At 40.4% G+C, this 19,587-nt stretch overlaps 1 protein-coding gene across 3 annotated transcripts in view; it reads left to right on the top strand.

Annotated features, from left to right (window-relative positions):
• The window catches only part of rif1 (replication timing regulatory factor 1), a 28,822-nt gene extending 10,465 nt beyond the window's left edge, over window positions 1-18,357 (top strand). For 2 of the 3 annotated variants that reach the window (XM_063497419.1, XM_063497421.1), the window contains exons 19-36: window positions 5,166-5,346; window positions 8,047-8,154; window positions 8,253-8,402; window positions 8,673-8,772; window positions 8,856-9,145; window positions 9,240-9,442; window positions 9,619-9,712; window positions 9,794-9,925; window positions 10,160-10,302; window positions 10,390-10,479; window positions 10,569-10,623; window positions 10,953-13,862; window positions 13,964-14,092; window positions 14,166-14,252; window positions 15,879-15,994; window positions 16,105-16,255; window positions 16,346-16,469; window positions 16,597-18,357. In XM_063497419.1, the coding sequence (XP_063353489.1) occupies window positions 5,166-5,346; window positions 8,047-8,154; window positions 8,253-8,402; window positions 8,673-8,772; window positions 8,856-9,145; window positions 9,240-9,442; window positions 9,619-9,712; window positions 9,794-9,925; window positions 10,160-10,302; window positions 10,390-10,479; window positions 10,569-10,623; window positions 10,953-13,862; window positions 13,964-14,092; window positions 14,166-14,252; window positions 15,879-15,994; window positions 16,105-16,255; window positions 16,346-16,469; window positions 16,597-16,886 (5,353 nt within the window). In that variant the 3' untranslated portion in view covers window positions 16,887-18,357. The remainder of the gene's footprint in view (window positions 1-5,165; window positions 5,347-8,046; window positions 8,155-8,252; window positions 8,403-8,672; window positions 8,773-8,855; window positions 9,146-9,239; window positions 9,443-9,618; window positions 9,713-9,793; window positions 9,926-10,159; window positions 10,303-10,389; window positions 10,480-10,568; window positions 10,624-10,952; window positions 13,863-13,963; window positions 14,093-14,165; window positions 14,253-15,878; window positions 15,995-16,104; window positions 16,256-16,345; window positions 16,470-16,596) is intronic. The other variant, XM_063497422.1, reaches the window with a different exon arrangement.
• The last annotated feature ends 1,230 nt before the right edge of the window (window positions 18,358-19,587 follow it).

Here is a 19,587-nt window from a genome sequence, read left to right as displayed (position 1 = left end):
GGGCGTAGGTGTTGATAGCCTGGATCTTGCCTAGGGACCCTTACTGGATACAAACCCCACCCCGATATCCATTTGCTTATATATTAGATATCTTTTTTTTTTTTTTTTTTATATAATTTTTTATTTTTCCATTGACATTCAGAAACAGACATTCACAGCGTATACATCACGTGAGAATACTTCTTGCATCTGTTGTCTGCCCTTATTGCCAAAATAGTATTTTAGTTTATATCCAGGTTATAAGAAAAAAAAAACTTACAGCTATAGCAACAGTTGGAACAAACAAGCAAAAAAACAAAACAAAACAAAAAAAAAAAAACTATGTACTGATAGGGAGTGATCTTACTCTTGCATACTCTCATACATCATAACTACTGGTTTGTGAAAATAAAATCTGGCCTATGAGGCGTGACATATTTGGCCCAGTTTTCCCAATATGATGTAAATTTATCCAATTTGTGATTAACAAAAGCTGTTATCTTTTCCATTTTATAGATGTCCATTGTGATGTCCATCCATATATTTATAGTTGGGCTCTCCGGGGATAACCATTTTCTGGTAATACCCTTTTTACAGGCCATCAGCAAAATATTTACTAAATGTTTATCACTTTTCGGCCATTCCTGAGGTACGTGTCCAAAAAACATAGTCTTACTCTCAAAGGGTATTTCACATTTGAAGATATACTGTAGAGCGTTGTGTGTTTCTCTCCAATAGTCCCTCAAAACAGAGCAATCCCAAAAAATATGGTAGTGGTTTGCACTTTGGTTTCCACAGTTTCTCCAGCAGACAGGGGAGTTATTATCATAGTGAGACTTCTGGGAGGGTGTTATAAAGTACCTAATTAGGCTCTTCCAGCCGAATTCCCTCCATTTTTGGGAGCTTGTACACTTCCATTGATACCTCCATATTGCCGTCCATTCTTCCTCAGATATTCTTATCCCTCCTTCCTTCTCCCATTTTATTTTAATATATGAAGTTGAATGTGATGTCAAGTCCAAAAGACCCTTATACAGACATGAAACAATTCTATCAATAGTTTCTGAATTATAGCTTTTTATAAACAAATCGATCAAACGTGTGCCTGTCTTTGTTGCATTTTTCGTCTTCGTATCCACATAATGCCGTAGCTGCAGATATCGGTAGAAATCTTGTTTTTCTAATAAATATGTCCTTTTAAGCGTTTTGAAAACTGAGCAATTTTCCATCTTTCATTATACTACATAAGTCTGTTATACCCTTAGCTATCCAATCTTTGAATCTAGAATCCAATTTATTAGGTATGAACTCTGAGTCATAAGCACACCATTTAAGAGCTATAATGTTAGCCTCTAGTTTATGTTCCTTTATAACAGTTTTCCATGTTTTAAGGGTCCGTTTCACCCATGGGTTATCAATGTTATTTATGTAAGTTTGTAAATTATTATCAGCTAAAATTGCCTGGATGGGAATGGGCAACATTTTTTCCTCAAGGTTTTTCCATTGGGCAGTGTATGACGGGTTACACCAGCATATCACTGCTCTCATCTGCACTGCAAAATAGTAATATCTGAAATAAGGCAAGCCCCATCCTCCCTTTTGCTTAGCCAGCTGTAAAGTTTTGAGGCGAACCCTTGGTCTTTTGCCTTGCCATATATACCTCGATAACATTTTATCCCACTCATTAAACTGATTTTGGTTAATCTCTATTGGTAGGGTTTGAAATAAATATAAGAATCTTGGCATTATATTCATTTTAATAGAGTCAATTCTTGAGCTAAGGTTAAAGAAAGGGATTAAATTCCATCTTGCTATGTCGTCCTTTATTTTTTTATGTATCGGTAAATAATTCTGTTCAAATAATTTTGTAAGATCTTTTGATAGGTTGATGCCTAGGTATTTAAACGACTCTGTTTGCCATGCCAAGGGGTAACTACTTCTTATTTCTTCTGGTGGGCTATAATTATGAGAGTAGCTGGGTTTTACCTATACTGATTTTGTACCCAGATAATTGGCCGTATTGTTCAAATGAGTGCATCAATTTAGGTAAAGAGTACGTTGGGTGTCCAAGATAAACCAGAATATCATCCGCGTAACAGGCCAATTTATATTCCGTCCCTTTAATAATGATTCCCTTGATGTCTTCGTTTTGTCTAATGAATTGAGCTAGTGGTTCCAAATATAGTGCGAAGAGTAGTGGTGACCATGCACAACCCTGTCTGGTGCCCCTTTCTAGGGTAAAGCTGTTAGATAAATATCCATTGATTTTAATCCTAGCGGTAGGATTGTCATATAGTGCCTGTATAGTTTTAATAGTTGTATCATGGAAGCCGAATTTATATAACACCCTGTAGAGAAAATTCCAATTAACGGAATCAAAGGCTCATTCAGCGTCTACGCTTATCACAATTGCTTTAATTTTGTTTTTTTGTATATGGTCCATAATATGTAGTGTCTTTCGTATATTGTCTTGTGTTTGGCGTTGATGTATGAAACCTGTCTGGTCGTTATGTATCAATGTTGGTAGAAACTCTTCTAATCGTTTGGCCATAATAGACGTATAGAGTTTATAGTCCACGTTAAGAACAGAAATTGGCCTATAAGATCCACATTCCATTTTATCCTTGCCTTCTTTTGGTATGGCTGAAATTATTGCCTCCTTCCAACTGGGTGGCGTTTGTGCCTTTTTCAAAGCCCAGTTCAATGTGGGAAGTAGAACAGGTATTAATTCTTTTTTAAATTCTTTATACCACTCTGCGGTGTAACCATCAGATCCTGGTGACTTGCTTAATTTAAGCCTACTAATTGCAGCTTTTAATTCTTCTTCAGTTATGTCCGCTATCATTGTTTGATTTTGTTCTTCATCAAGAGTGGGTAGATCTAGAGAATTCAGGAAGCTGTCAATCTGAGTTACCGTCCCACCAGGGACTTCAGAATAAAGAGCTGTATAGAATATTTCAAAAGCTTCCTGAATTTCATTTAATTTATTTTTTATCACTTTTGTTCTTGGGTCCCTAATTTTATAAATTGTATTTTCCGCTATCTTTTTTTTTCAGTTTCCACGCCAGTATTTTCGTAGATTTAGAGCCGCTTTCATAGTGTCTCTGTTTCAGAAACATTAAATTTTTCTTAATTTCTTGTGTGGCTAGATTATTAATTTCATTCCTAATATTTTTAATTTCTCTTAATGTATCCTGTGTAGAGTCTATTTTATGTTTTCTTTCTAGTTCCTTTAGTTTGTTTTTTAGGTCCTCTAATTTCCTATTCCTATTTTTTTTTTTCTTGAATGAGGATATTGCTATAATTTTCCCTCTTAGTACGGCCTTCAGAGTATCCCATAATATGGGAGGTGAGACCTCTCCAGTATCATTGAGCTCTAAGAAGAAGCTAATTTCTGATTTAATTTGTGCCTTAAAGGATAGGTCATTTAACAGGCTTGAGTTCAGTTTCCATGTATTATTTTTAAACCGTAGGTCAAAATCAATAGATAGATATATTGGTGCATGGTCACTTAGATCTATTGTCCCAATTCCACAAGTATGTATTTTATGCTTATCTTTGGCAAATGTTATAAAATAATCTATCCTTGTATAGAGAGAGTGAGAGGCAGAGTAGTAAGTGTAATCCCTTTTGTTAGGGAAAAGGTCTCGCCATATGTCAATTAATCCTACCTCTTCCAGAAGTGTATTTACCTTCTTATATAGGGATTTCATATCATGAGTTTTCCTACTAGACGAGTCTAACTTTGGCTGTAAATGTATATTTAGATCCCCTCCACAGATCAAAAGGCCTTCTGTTTCTGTTACCATAATATTAATGATATTTTGGAAAAAACTAATATCACTCCCTGGGGGGGCATAAACGTTCAAAAGGGTGATTGGATTCCCATCTATCTTTCCTTTTACTAAAATAAATCTGCCTTCTTTATCACCCATTTCGGATACTTTTTCAAAATTTAATTTGCTTGAAATAAGGATTGCAACTCCTCTCCTATGTCCTGATTTGTATGAAGAAAAGAACAAGTTAGTGAAGCCCATTCTCTTTAATTTTACGTGCTCCTTATCTGACAAATGGGTCTCCTGTAAGTAGGCTATATGGGCTTGTTCTGCCCTTACTTTAGATAGGATTTTGTTACGTTTAATTGGGTTTAACAGCCCATTAACATTAAAAGAAATAAATTTTACTTTGTCACTAGCCATGCATATTAACTGTGTGTCCACAGAATAAACAAAATAAAACTTAGTAGATCTACTCCCTGAACAAACAAAAACATCGAACATAGGCAACAGATAAAGAAATATAACTGTGATTCCAAGGCTGGGGTCTCTAACAAATGACCCTGGGCTGAGCTAGAGATAACATCTAGCTGTGAGGGAAAACCTCTCCCACCTGTGGGCTGAGGGCCCCCACCATGGCAGTTGAAGAAAAGGGGAGAAAAGTCTCTGTTCATTAAGCAGAAAGTGTGTCCTTATGCATCCCTCGCTTATGTATGTATGTATGTATGGATGGATGGATGGATGGATGGATGGATGGATGGATGGATGGATGGATGGATGGATGGAGAGAGAGAGAGAGATCATTCTCACCCAAGTGGGGTAGCGGTATGTGCAAATATTTTGGAGTGAGCGTAACACCGCATGTTTTGAGTTCGATTTAATTTTACCTCACTTTAGAAGTCAGTCAGTGCTTATAACTCCTCTGAAGAGGGTGTGACCTGTCTTCTGAAGGCACGCAGTCTCTCCCTGATGTTTTTCTCTCGCTCCTCATCTATCCCTCGCCGGTTCGGCCCTCCCGCTGTTTCCCAAGCGGTGCGGGACAGCTGCTCAGCCAAACTCTCCTTCGGTATAAAGACGCTGACTGGTAATCCTCTGTCCTTCATGTCTGTGGTCGCCTCCTCCGCTGTCTGATACAGACGTGTTCCATCCTCATAAAACACTCGTAGTTTAGCCGGGAACGGAGTGTGGAAGCGGATATTTTTCTGCTTCGCCTCCGCATATTCCTTCCTCTTCTGCAGTACTGCTGGAGGGTAATCCTGGTCAAAATATATTAGCCTCCTGTTCAGAAAAACCTTCTTCTTTTCCCAAGCTCTGCGTAATATCTATATATATTAGATATATTAGATATCTATGTGTGCACACACTGTCATCTTCTTTGCTTAATGCATTGCCTCCTGAATCTGTCTGCAGGTTTTATCACTGCCTTCAAACGCTGGTCAGCTGTGGACTGTCAGGTCCAACCTCCCCTCTAGCATTTGCAGAATCGTTGTTGGGTGCCATCAGCCGCAGCGCCACGTCTCTGCAGAACAAGGAGCAGCTGCTGAGAATGTGGAGCGTGGTCGTCAGCTCCCTCACTGACATCGTCACACAAGTAGGAGCGGGATTATTGACAGTCACTGCTGTTGTTTAATAGGGACATTTAAAAATCTTTGTTTCACTTTGTCTGCAACAAGTCAACTTTGAGAAGACAATATTTTTACCTGTCTGAATGTTGAAGTTGTAGTCCAGATTTTAGAGGCTTGTTTGATCGGCAGAGGGGTTCTAAGCAACACATTAGCCTGCTTTATAAAGTGGAACACAGGCACCGTGTGTTACACTTTCTTTTGAGGACTGGAGGCAGCACTGTTTAGATAAATGTAGGGGATAAACTAGATGGGGCCAAGGATCAACTCTGACACTAACCACTAAGATTAGGGTTTTTCCATTTACTATTACAATAACTAATGTAGTACAAGAACGTTTACATAAATTGAGAGTAGTCGTTGTAGTATTGGCAAGTAAAACTTAAAGCAAAGTATTAAGCTGTGTCCAAATCGGCTTAAGTTCTGCTGTATGTTACTCTAAAGAGAAACATTTTTCCAGGTGACTCTGAGTACTTAGTTTCTTAAATACACAACTGCCAAAAGCATGTTTAAAAATGATTACTTTTGATAGGGTCAAGGTTATTTAGTATCCTTTCATAATATCATGACAGTGTTAGTTTTTCTACCTGTGTCTGTGTGGTTTCTTCCAGCTTCCTCCCACAGTCCAAAGACATAGATGTTAACTGTTGACTCTAGCTCTTTACACATCTAGGGGAAAATTAAAGTGTGTAGAATGAGGAATGTATGACACTGAGTACTTTTCTTTTCGGATCCATGTTCAGGTTTAAGGTTGCATCTGCAGCAGAGCATCAAACCATATTTAACCCAATTTACAGACAGTGATGAAATGCTTTAGTTTACATTACCTGTTGAACATTGTATATGTTAAAAAAAACAAACAAACAAAAAAACGCAACATAATTCTCCAAAGCTGGAAGCAACTTTAGGGTTTGCAGTGCAATGGTGGAAACCCTGAGTACGAAGAACAAAGCCTTGCTTGGTGGCCCACTTATTAATATATGGATGTGGAAAAATGCAAGTTTAAAAACAAATAACTTTAGAATATACACCGTGTTCCAAATTATTATGCAAATTGTGTTTAAGTGTCATAAAGATTAAATAAGTTGTTTTTCAATTAAACCCATGGATGGAATTGTGTCTCAGGGCTCTTTGGATGACTGAAATTAATCTCGGACACCTATGATCATTAGTTTGCCAGGTGAGCCCAATTAAAGGAAAAACTACTAAAGAAGGATGTTCCACATTATTAAGCAGACCACCATTTTCAAGCAATATAGGAAGGAAAAATGATCTCTCTGCTGCTGAAAAGCGTGAAATAGTTGAATGCCTTGGACACGTAATGAAAACCTTAAATATTTCACGAAAACCTAAGCGTGATCACCATAATGTAAGAGATTTGTGGCTGAGTCAGAGCACACATGGGTTCGTGCAGGTAACGGCACAATGATGAAGGTTTCTGCCAGACAAATACATCAGATTAAGAGAGCAGCTGCTAAAAGGCCATAACAAAGCAGCAAACAGATAATTGAAGCTGCTGGTGCCTCTGGAGCCCTGCGAACATCAAGGTGTAGGATCCTCCAGAGACTTGCAGTCTCTAACCAATGCTCACAAGCAGAAACGGCTGCAGTGGGCCCAGAACTACATGAAGACTAATTTTCACTGTTCACTGATGAGTGCAGTGCAACCCTGGATGGTCCAGATGGATGCAGTGGTGGATGGTTGGTGGACAGCCACCATGTCTCAACAAGGCTGCAACATCAGCAGTGAGGTGGTGGAGTCATGTTTTGAGCCGGAATCACGGGGAGAGAGCTCGTTGGCCTCTTTAGGGTCCCTGAAGGTGTGAAAATGACCTCGGCAAAGTATGTGGAGTTTCTGACTGACCACTTTCTTCCATGGTAGAAAGAGAAGAACTGTGTTTTCTGCAACAAAAACCATCTTCATGCAAGACAATGCACCATCTTATGCTACAGCGAACACCTCTGCATCATTGGCTGCTATCTGCATAAAAGGAGAGAAACTCATGGTGTGGCCCCCATTCTTCCCTGACCTCAATCCTATTGAGAACCTTTGGAGCATCCTCAAATAAAAAAAAATATGAGGGTGGGAGGCAGTTCACATCCAAACAGCAGCTCTGGGAGGCTATTCTGACATCCTGCAAAGACATTCAAGAAGAAACTTTCCAAAAACTCACAAGTTCCATGGATGCAAGAATTGTAAAACTGCTATCAAATAAGGGGTCCTATGTTAATATGTAGCTTGACCTGTTAAGATGTTTTTGATTGAAATAGCTTTTGATTTCAGTAAAATTGATCTACTAATGCTGCAAATTCAACAAATGACCATTTTCAATTCTCTACAATCTATAAAATGTTTTGAAACTCTGTGCGTAATAATTTGGAACAGTGCATTTTAAGTTTATTTTATTTTTATTTTTTTTGAAAAACATAGTGTTTTCATTGGCAGTTTTGAGTAACATTTGAATTATACTCTAATTATGCTGACTGTCATTTGAATCGACTATTTAGGAAAATCAGAGAAAAATATCATAATTTGCATAATAAATTTGCATAATAATTTGGAACGCAGTGTAAAGGTTTTTATTTTTGTACCTTAACGTTCTGTTAAAGTCTTATTTAACAAATGTAACACCAGCGTTTAACTTCCTTTGACTCTTTTGCTTTTGACAGACTAATGAAGTGAACCAAGGTGACGCTCTGGAGCACAACTTCAGTGCCATGCACTCTGCCCTGATGCTCCCCATTACACATCTCTTACACGGCACACCACTGCCACAGGTCTGGTGCAAATGGAAAAACCATAAACAAATAACAAAGTCATGCTTTCCATTCAGTCAGCTTCAATGACCTCATTCTCATCCCTTTAATTTCTTCAGCTGGCTCAGAAGTCGATGCTTTCTTCATGGTCCAAGCTCTACAAAGTATTTGCTTGCTGCTCTGCATTGGTGGTCACAGCTGAGGAGAACATCTGCTGCGAGGAGCTCTGTGCAAAGATGGATGCTACAATAGACAGAGAAGCCCTAAGGGTGAGTACACTGTGACGTATAAACAGCTTTACATAGAAGCTTTCCAGCAGAGCCGAGTATAACAAGCTCAATCCTTAACTAGACTTATTTTTGGTCCATGTTCCATAACAAATATGGACAAAACATAAACATTTTCATAGATGTGAATATTTGGAAAATAAGCTGATTCATCAATCTGTCATGATTTTAAAAAATTCCACAGTGGTGAGAATATTGCTTGTAGCCTTTAAAAGAACTCTAATCTGACTCTGAAGCGGTCTGATCCTTCAGGTTCCTTCGACGTTGAATGCCGTTGCCAGTATCCTCCATGTCATGGTCGAGTGTGTGGACTTCTCTCCGTACACACCTCAGTTTCAGCAGAAGCTTAAGTGTAAGAACTGAAACGAGCTTTACTTCATCTTTTATACAAATTACACACATGCACTTAGTTTCTAACCCTGTCATTTCTTCCAGCCCCCCATACTCCTGTGAATTGGATGCGAAAGAGGAATAAAGCCCTGGGCAACCTGTCTATGTTCCAGTCCCTGCTGGTACAGTGTTTAGAGGTTTATCTGGAGGACCCTGAGACTTCCTCTGAGGCAGTAGGCTCGGCCCTGCTGTCCGTCCTTTCTGCTCTCTTCACCAACCTCGTTCTGGCAAATGTTGTCCAGGAGGCTCTGAACTCTCTGATTCAACCCCTCACTCTCCTTTATAAACATGCAGCCAGTGAGCCATCCAAGTTCACCTCACAGCTTCTGGGAAAGGTGGGCTCCTCATCAGCTGACCAAGTAGGTTTTTAGCATTTATCATTTTAGGGTTTAGTTTTAACATCTGTCCTTTTCTCTTCCCTTCCTACAGTTGGAGAAGCTTCTTGGTGAGGTTTTCAACTGCTTGCAAAGCCGTTCCTCTCTGGCCTACAATGATGAACTCCTGGCTTTGCTCTCTCCTGTGCTTTGTGTGGTGTTTCCGCACAAGAACAAGCACCTCCGCACCTCAGTCACCCAGTTCTGGAACTCCACCTTTGCCAATGCAGTCAGCCTCACGTATCCTGATGAGATGAGGTGATTGTCTTCATTAATTTTTTTTTAATGAGTTCACAATTTTTATTGCATTTAAAAACTACTGCTGTGGAAGAAAATACTCCTACAGAGGCTCCTAGTCCCTGCAGGGGCATTCCTATGGTTTTAAGACTCTAATGTCACTAATATTACCCCAATATTTTTTTAAATAAACACAGGCCAGTACTGAGCCAGGTGAAACAGAAGACCCCGATCATTCTTCCTGGCTTCGAGGTCGTCAGTTTTCCCGATGAGCTCAGTGGACAGTATTCAGTGAGTTGCCCTAGTTATCTTTGTTTTTCACTTTTGTGATTTCAGCTTTATTCAGCACTTTCTCTCTGTCTCTGTGTTCAGAGTGAGAATTCTCAGTTGGAGACAAAGCTCAGCGGGATGCCGGTTTCATCTGTGGGGAAGAGGGACTCGCTGCTGGGAAAGACTGCTGAGCTGAAGGAGAAGAGCTCAATGAAGACCAACAAGCCAGTTTCTGTAATTTTAGAATCAAACTTGATAATTTCCTGAGGGACATGTTGGATGAAATAAACACATTGGGGGGGGGGGGGGGGAGAAAAAAAAAAAGACACAATTTGAGCCTCAAATTAACCAGCCAGCTTATCCATATTGACTTGATTAGATACTCATATTAAAAACACAACATCAATTAGACATTTTATAATTAATAATCCCTTATTGTCGCCCTTAATCGCATCTGTTTCCCTTCAGACAAAACTGGACTTTGGTTCACCCAAGCCACCCCGCAGGGAAGTCTTGGAAGAAGAGGCATCCATCGACTTTGTGTTCATTCCTCCTGAGGCGAAGGAGAGAGTTCTGACAGAGCATCAGAAAGAGGTGAAAAGGACTAAAAGGTCAGGGTTCCCCTCTTTAGCCTGTTTTCATTTGCTCATTTGGATTTCACATGATTGTTTATGTAAAGCAAATGCTTTTCGTTAAAGAGTTGACATTCCTGCCATGTACAACAACCTTGATGCCTCTCTGGATACCACGGCCTTCACACAGTACACACAGAGTCAAGAAGACTCTTTGTAAGTTCTCAGAATCACAATAAATCCCTGCTTCCTAACAATAAAACATTCAGAATTAACAGAGAATTTATTTATATTTTCCTCCACAGGGACAAATTGCCAACTGAACAAGTCGATGTTGTAAACAAAGAGACTACTGACAAGGTAACGAAACACACAACTCTAGTCGGGTTCAAAGTTCCAAGTCTCCTCTTGGGGGAGGGGGTTGATTCCATGTTTTTGATTTGTTTGGACAAATCAAATGGACATTTTTAGTTGACTACATAAGCTAACAGCAATGAGTACATACAGAGATAACATAGACAGTGTTTTGTTTTTTTTCTTTTCTATAGGCACCGATCAGCTCAACATTGAAACCAAACTGTGCAATTGCCAAATGAACACTATATAGATATATTGATCAGTTAGTTCTGGTGTACATCTGTAGAGAGAGTTGATAACTTTTTATATTTTGTTTCTTTTACCTTCCTCAGATGGACACTGAAAAAGAAGAAGATGCTGAAATTCTAACGAAAGAGACTCAAGACTATGCCAGCCCAACAGATGCAGAGAAGTTGACAGAAAATGGCAAGCAGCAAGAGAATATCCCAGAGTGTGCAGATGTTTCGATGGAGAAGCATGCAAAGAGTGACGATAGGGGTGAAGATGTAGACAAAGAGTTTAAAGAAGGCACAAGCTCTAACATCTCTCCCTCGTCCGATTTGGTTTCAGGGACTCCCCAGAAACCCAACAGTCGTCGTCAGTCTTTTATTACTCTGGAGAAGTATGTTGAGGGAAAACCCGCCAGCCCCAGCACTGCGTCCTCATTTACAGGCCCTCTTTTAAAGATATCCAATAGCCAAGAACCCTCTAAAACCAGCAAGACATCAGCCTCTCGGGATTCACCTCCTGTCACTTGTCCAAACTCTCAGGATTCCCAATCCATTCAGACAGGAAAATCTAGCTCTCAGTGCTCAGTTAGCAATGCCGACGAGTCCCCTCGAAGACCCAAAGACTGTAGAACAAAAACTGAGCCCGTAAAGCTGACTGAGAGACTGTCTAGTGACTCGATGGAGGATGAAAATGTCATCCCAGATACACAGACTGAAATGGAGAGCACAAAAAGAGCTTCTATTTCACAGGAAATAATTCCCTCAAGTCAGGAAGAGGAATCTCAATCACCGCTGGAGGATTCTCAGTCATCTCCAAGTCAGACATCTCCCAGTGAACCCAGACGATCTGGACGCCAGAGAGTCAGACCTCAGCTCCCTGGAGAGGACCCTGAGGAACGGGAAGCCAAATACTCACATGTTAAAAGGAGACGTTCTGGAGAAGAGCCTATCAGTGATTCTCCAAAGTCTCTGATGCAGAGCAGACCAAACACAAGAAGTAAGCAAGCTGCAGAGGATACCGGTAGAGAAGGATTGCGCTCAAGAGCTCAGAGGGACTCGGGTGAGTCGAGCCAAACCAATTCTCAGGGTAGAGCTCGCAAGAAGATCAAACTGAACACCAGTTCACAGGAGTTACTTGATAAACCTGGGCGTAAAAGGAGAAGCACCAATGAGTCCAGCCAAACTGATTTAAGAGCAGACAAGCAGTCTAATCATGAAAGCCAATCACAGGGTAGACTTAGTCAACAGAGCAAAGCATTCAGTGATGAAGATGGATTGGAAAAAAACGTTTTTCCTGACACAAAGGAGTGTTCTCAAACTGCCACAGATGAGAAAGTAAACCACATTGAAAAAGACAAGGAGTCAGATACAGACTCCCAAGCAATCATTCTTTCTCCTCAAACTGGCGGTGAGTCCCAAAAGTCAGAAAACAATGGCGAGAAACAGAAGGACCCTGAAATGGTTATTTCTTCACCTCAAGTTAAAGGCCAGTCGCAGGAGTCTGAGCCTATTGGAGACGCCAAAAAGGATTCTCAAGTTGTCACTACTTCTCCAACTAATAATTCCCAAGTTGGCTCAAGCACGACAGATATTTTAGGCAAAGAACTACTCAAGGATGAAGACAACGAACTAGAAAGTAGAGAAGACTCTCAAGTGATCACACCTTCATCTACTGATAGCCCCTCTAAACGTAGATCAAGAAGAAGTAAGGCATCATCTGAAGTGTCAGAATCTGAAGACAAAAATAACGATACAATTTCATCAGGAAGGCAAATGAGGTCTAATTCTCAGATAACAAATTCTGTAGTCAGCCAGGCAGACGCTCGAATTGGAGGAAGGACTAGAAGGAGCAAGTTATTAGAGGAGCAACTAAAATCAAGTCCTAGCTCTACACCAGAGAGTTCTCAGTCATTAGATCTTTCCGGTTCAGAGTCCTCTCAAGGCAGGGGCAGATATTCCAGACGAAGGTCCTCTCCAGCGTTAATGGCAAGTATGGAGTCCTCAGAATCTGAATCCTCTGAGGTCAGAGAAAACTCAGTCATTCCCAAAAAGAAAAGAGGGAGGCCCCGAGCATCACTTCAGAGACTTCTTGCAGTCGAATCGAAGGACACTATTGAGAAAGATATGGAAAAGGTTGACACCGATGCCTCTCAGGAGTCGGATAGTCAAATCACCGAAGCAAAAGATGTCACTGATTTGGAGGAATCAAAAACCCAAGATTCACCTAGTTCTGAGTTGATCCAGCATACAAATACAATTGAAGCTCAAAGTAAAGAAGAGTTGCCAATGGAAGTAAATGATGTTCTAGGTCCAGAACCTCAGGCTGATGACTCAAAGACTGTGCCAGCTAGTGAGACAGAGCAAAGAGACTCTGAAACAAATGGTGATGATTCCACCACACAAAATCACACAGGGGACTTGGAAATGATTGAATCTGTCGAAGTGTGTAATGAACAGACACTTGCACCTCCTAATGAGGCAACGCACAGTGTGCAGGTCAGGGAGTCACCAGAGGAGAAAGCTGATGAAGTGGTGACAGAAAAACAAATGTTGGATTTAAATTCAGATCCCCAAGGACCTCCTGAGGAGAACACGGACACGCAAATGGAGAGTCAAAAAGTTACTGGTGACCTTTCAGAGGAGGAACAACATGCTGCTTCAATTCAGCATTCAGAGGCCAGTGCTGCGAAAGAGACCACACCACCACAGGAGAATGAAAAAGATGGTCAAAGTGAGATTGTGGAGGATGAACAGAGTACTGCCAGCACTGATGCTTTGACTGATGTTTGTAACACTTCATTGCAATCAGAACCTACAAGTAAAGGCGATTTTCTTGATTCTCCAGTGAAACAGAAGGACCTGGAGACTGTAATGGCTCCAGATACTGGACATAGCCCCAGCAGTGGCAAGACCAGAGGTACCTGGTCTCCTTCTGCTTCACCCTCTACCAGTATTCTTAAGAAGGGCCAGAAGAGACCACTGGAAGTGGACACCCCTTCACCTCTTGTTAAAGTGAGTGATGAACACATTTTGGTAAAATGTATTTCAAATGAACATTGGCTTGAAATATTTGTAACTTTTTTGTTGTTGTTGTTGTTGTTGTTGACTTGTAGTCCAGGCGTGTGTCCTTTGCTAATCCAATCCAGCAGCAGGAAACTGCAGACGACATCGATCGTCGTAGCCCAGCCATCAGAACCAGCTCACCTAGAAGGTCAAGGGTTACTAATATTCCACAGCCAAAGGTATGTTTGAGCATGTTTGTAATTGCGATATTTTACAACCATGCAAACCCTGACGGTCGTCTTCTTCTTTTAGCACGTCACTACTCCAACAAAGGGCTTGGTGATACTGAGTCCTAGAAATCTTCACAGCCCAGGTTACAAGAGCTCCAAGAAATGTCTGGTAAGCACACAAATGTGATATTTCTCACCAGTAAGCTGCCACACACAAACAACGTTTTAGCCCAGTGTGTTCTTTACTTCTAAAGCTTAGTTTCAGACTTCAGAAAAATACATGTGGCTTTTCTTTTGGATTAGATGGTGCCAGTTAGCTGCCCAGGTAGCATGCTGGCTGGTCAGGTACAAATATGAAAGAACTTTAATGTACCAATCAGATTTTCTTCCTAAAGAAGTTCAGAAAGGAGTGCTGTTGCCATTGGAGATTATTAATACTCTGGTCTTTAATAGTTATTGATAACGCTGATCTCTCTTTAATGTCCCATCTCTCTCCCCTCATCCCCAACCAGACTCAGCAGATGTATTATTGTAGGGTCTTCACCTTCAAGCGACTGTTGTTGGGATTTGGCACTGTATAAATTGAATTGAAAAATGTAGCCTCAGGCCCATTTAGTACAGATGGATTTCAGTACCCATCCTTAGTTTTGCAACTGGGATGTATCTGGAATAGGGCTGCCACAAACGATTATTTTGATAGTAGACTAGTCACCGGTTGTTTTTGTGATTAGTCGATTAATCAGATCATGCGTCCATTGGCCGTAAAACGTACAGCTTATTGCACCAGCATGTGTCTGCTCTTATATAACTATCATTAGCTTACAGCTTTAAGTGTTTAAGGTATGTGCTAACTAAAAATAAAAACAGATTATAGTTTATTAAACTTTTAATGAAATTTGCAGATTGTCTCAGTGGAATTTAATAAACTCAGCGGTCTGCTCCTTGCTATCTAAAATATAACAGGACACTGGAGTAAATTCGATGTGCTGGGAGTTTGGTGTTCTCGCCGGCTCTAGTGAGCCTTGAACCCCAGCTAGCTATCGAGCTGGTGGGTAACAGATGTCTCAGAAAATGTCCGATCACTTTTGCAAATATGTGATGTCTTGATAAACCAAGAAGATATTTGAAGTTTACACAGCTACATTCTTGCCTGAAAATATGTTAAAAGTTTATTTTGTGACCCAGAAAGAGTAATAAGAGTAATATTAAAACTACGTAGCTGCCGCTATTGTTGGAAACTGGAACTGGCTGAGCTGCGCTATGAATTCTGGGATAGGTTGGGCCACGAAGTATACCTTTGTCGCGTTGCTGTAACATAATCGGCCTACAAATGCAGTCTCTGAAGGATGCGGCCCCTGAATTTGGACACAGCTATGATACCGGACACTGCTTTTTCTTCTTCGGGGTTTAACGGCAGCTGGCATCCTTGTACATGCAGTGCTGCCATCTTCTGTTTCAGTCTGCTATTACACTCTTAAATCCTACTACTTATTCCTGCGTCTTTCGGGATCTTACAAAGCTTCAAACGACGCGTTGACTATTAAATTAGTCGTCGACGTAATTGTGACTAGTCGACTAATTGTAGCAGCCCTAATCTGGAATCCTGCATGAGGCTTCACTCATGTTTTTAGAATAATTTTTGGTGTTGTTTTCTTACCAGAAAGAGAAGGAATGACCCAAAAAACGCTGGCATGGGTCCAGAATTTCAGTCGTAGTAGCATTAACATCTTGATTATTTCAGCTTTACATAGGTATCAGACTTCATCCTAATGGTACATGGAACCTTTTTTGTCAGATTTCTGAAATGGGCCAGGAACCTCGACCTGTCTCCAGAGACTGCATCTACCCTGCCCTGGTTGGCTGCTCTACACCTGTGGAAGCTGTGCTGCCTCAGATTTCCTCTAACATGTGGTGAGGACAGCACGGGGTTCACCAAAGGAAAATTTTGGTCAAATATTTATTCTCTGTTAATCTCTGACCAAAGTAACAAAGACTCATTTAACCTTCAATCTTCCTCATAGGTCTCGAGGTTTTGGGCAGCTTGTTCGTGCCCGAAACATTAAAACGGTCGGTGACCTGAGTGCACTGACTCCCAGTGAAATCAAGACTCTGCCAATTCGCTCCCCAAAGATCTCTAATGTGAAAAAAGCACTCAAAATTTATGAACAACAGGTACCTCAGTAGGCTAACACCACCCAGCACAAACACTAACATTACTGCAGCTTTTCCACATGTACCTGATGTCTCACTGTCATTTTCCAGCGTAAAGGACGGGGCGGGGATGAATTGAAGAGTTTTGATGAAACAGAGATGATGACTTCTGAACTGGAAGAGACAAGTGTCCCTCAAAACGCAGAAGAGGATAAACCCTCAGGCGACACACTGGGTATGTAATAATTGCGTATTACATCAGTGACAAGTTAATGTCCTGAGTGATGCCATGCTAATGATCTCTTGTGTAAGTGTTGATCTCTTTAGAATTATGTAAACAGAATTCCTCTTTGTGTTTGTAGCAACAGAGCTGGTGGACGAGCCTGTCTGTGCAGATGAGAGACCTGAGCAGGATGCCTCTGGGAATCTGACACCAGAGGTGCCAGATGGAGATGAGAAAATTGAATGCCAGCTACCCCGAGACAGTCTGTCATCAGAAATAGAGGCACTGTCCTGCAGAATGACACCACAGGAACTGAGCGTCTGCTCACCACAGCAGCTTGTTGAGATGCACGATCAGTTGGGAGGCATGATGAGACGTGTCGTGGTTGAACTGCAGACTCGCCTTTGCCAGACAGACGGCAAACACTGAAAGGACTGAAGCATCAGATGGCTGTATCTGTTATGAAGCACACACCGAAGGGTTTCAAGGACTCTGCAACAAAAGATACAAATATGAGAATGGTTTAATGAGCCCATTGTACAAAGAAGATTTTAGGGTTTTAACTTAGTATCCCTTTCGGGGGGGGGGGGGTGGCGTTTCCCTCTTGCTTGAAGGACTTTTTAATAAATGCGAGCAACACATTTCACATCATCTCTCATGCTATGCTTGAGGTTGGGTTTATACATTTAAGAAACACTGAAAGGGAAGCACAGTTGCACAGTGAGGATTTTTAATAGCTGCAGTCTCTGCATTTTACATTTCAACTTTCTCTGCACATTGTTTTAAAGGACTGAGACATTTATAAAGTAATTCAATGTGCCCCATGTGCAGCTGAAGCCTTCATGCCTTGTACATATGCTTTCCTCCCATGTGCCTGTTCTACAGGCTGATAAATTCCTCTGTGTTGTGATGTTTTGTAGTTTCAGAGTTTCTTTGCCTTTTGTCATCTCACTTAAATATCCTGTTTTGTTTTTTGTTTTGTTTTTTACGTAGACATTCAGCACTTCATTCTTTGTGATTTTTATTTTTTTTTAATGCTTAAATAAAATAATTTGAATATGCTCATTAAATCCTTAAACAGGTCTACATCTCCTTCTGAAAAAGTACAAAGATATTCGGTGCATTTCTCAGTTTTCTTGACATGTCTCCACATTGGTTGCTGGTCACAGTAAAGTTTTCTGCGCAGATTGCTGACTTGAAACAAAAGTCATTGCATTGAAATATACTTTTAAATACTAGTACTGCTTGTTTTGCTTACCATCTGATTTCACACTTCCTTCTATTATGGGATCATAGCCGTTGATATGCTGCTGTTATACATTATTGCAGTTATTGATTAAAAGGAGGAGAGGAAAGGAACACTCTTAAATCCATAATTTTCCAGCTCCAGTCTTGGCACAGGCATCATTTTAGCGTCTCCATTTGGATCAAACTGATCTGTTAATACGTGAAGTATTTTATCAATATGCCACACAGATGTGTGAATTAAAGTTAATGATCTCTGCTGTGTGCTCATGTTGTGTTTTTGATATCAATCTTTGCTGGAAATTCAAAATGCATCCAATCAGCACCGTCACTTTGAGTTATTTCCAAGCACTTCTATCTACGTTGTAAATGTTTCCCTGTCCCTTTGCTGCCTGTTGCACCTGAAGCCCCTGTCATAGTGCACTGATGACAAACCCTGACACACCATAGTAGCCAGAACACTAGAAAGAAGTTATATAAAAAAAAAGAAAGAAAAAGACCTAGCCTTCCTCATAATGCTCTTCCCTCAACCCTCTGTTCTTCTCTACAACACATCAGATTACAGGTAAACACATCTGCCTCCTACATGACTTCACACAGGATTCAGGCCCCACTAGTCCAAATGAAAGTGCTTTATGCAAAGGAAGATATAAAGAACCTGTATCGTTATTATCATTTAACCGATTATTAAATGCATATGAGAGCATTTGCTTACATATAATTAAGTTGGCTTAATGCCAACCTAAACTGATTAGCATAGCTATTGCTATTGTAGACAGAGGTACCACTATTCTTAATTCTACTATTGCTAATAATCAAAGGTTAATAAAATGTCTTGTAAATGATAAAATGACCTGTGTTCATAATAAAAATGGTTGGCTTTGTACCCTGTTAGCTTGCTTAGCTTTAATTTGTCAGGTCTAGGCAGGCTACAGCATAGCCTGTATAAATTTAATTTACTTCTGTGGTGGAAAAAATGCTAATCTCAGAAGCTAGTGTACACTTTAATATACTCACTGTAATAGAACTTTAATGCCTGTTACAGGTAAACTAATAAGTTGGAAATTTGGTCTCAACAAAGTGGCCATTTCCAGGGCTGAATGATATCAATTTCGCAATCCTACTACTACTTGAGGCTGCTAAAATGTCCATCTTAACAGAATGAAAAAGTATGGTCAAAGCCTGGTGCTGTTAGAAATAGGTTAATAAGTTTCTTTTTAACATTAATTGCAATGTATGCTCATAATAGAGTTGTTACCTCGTTAGAAGGATACAAGCACTAACCCCACAGTGTAAAGCGTTAACTAAGAAGCAGGAAAGCTGATTGTTGAAGGGAACATTTCTACCCGCTTACACAGCACAGTTTCACATAGGGAGAGGCTGCCTTGTCCTTGTGTGGGGGTATAGCATGATGTTCCAGTACTGCTGATAGTGCAACAAAAAACAGAAACCACCAGTTAAGGCTGACACTAATGTAGAGATAAAACATGTCCGGTAACAACTGTAGAGTAGGAAGGAGTTTCTCACACAGGACAAGACCCCTGACTGAAGGACAAAGGCTGTTGCCATGTGGAAGGACCATGAGGAGAATGAATCAGGGAGCGCAAAGTCTAAACCACGGCCTCTGCCCATCGATAGCCAATCACAAATATTCCTGTTTTGAAGTGTCAAATATATGCTTTGAATTATGAATTGTCCTTCACTTTTCTGTGCGCAGACTGTCTGACACAGAATGGGTAGCTTTGATGAAATTCAAAAAACAAAATTTGGTGTTTGTGTCCAAACCACATTGATCTCATGAGGAAATTTATGTAATTCTATACCGATGGTGGGAAAAACTTTGGGGCCACTTATTGGATTAGGTTGAACAATATGGGTCTAACAT

Source organism: Pelmatolapia mariae, linkage group LG16_19 (genome assembly GCF_036321145.2).
Source record: "Pelmatolapia mariae isolate MD_Pm_ZW linkage group LG16_19, Pm_UMD_F_2, whole genome shotgun sequence".
Taxonomy (NCBI): Eukaryota; Metazoa; Chordata; class Actinopteri; order Cichliformes; family Cichlidae; genus Pelmatolapia; species Pelmatolapia mariae.
The sequence above is the reverse complement of the archived record's forward strand: the minus strand, read 5'-3'. Positions and strand labels throughout refer to the sequence as shown.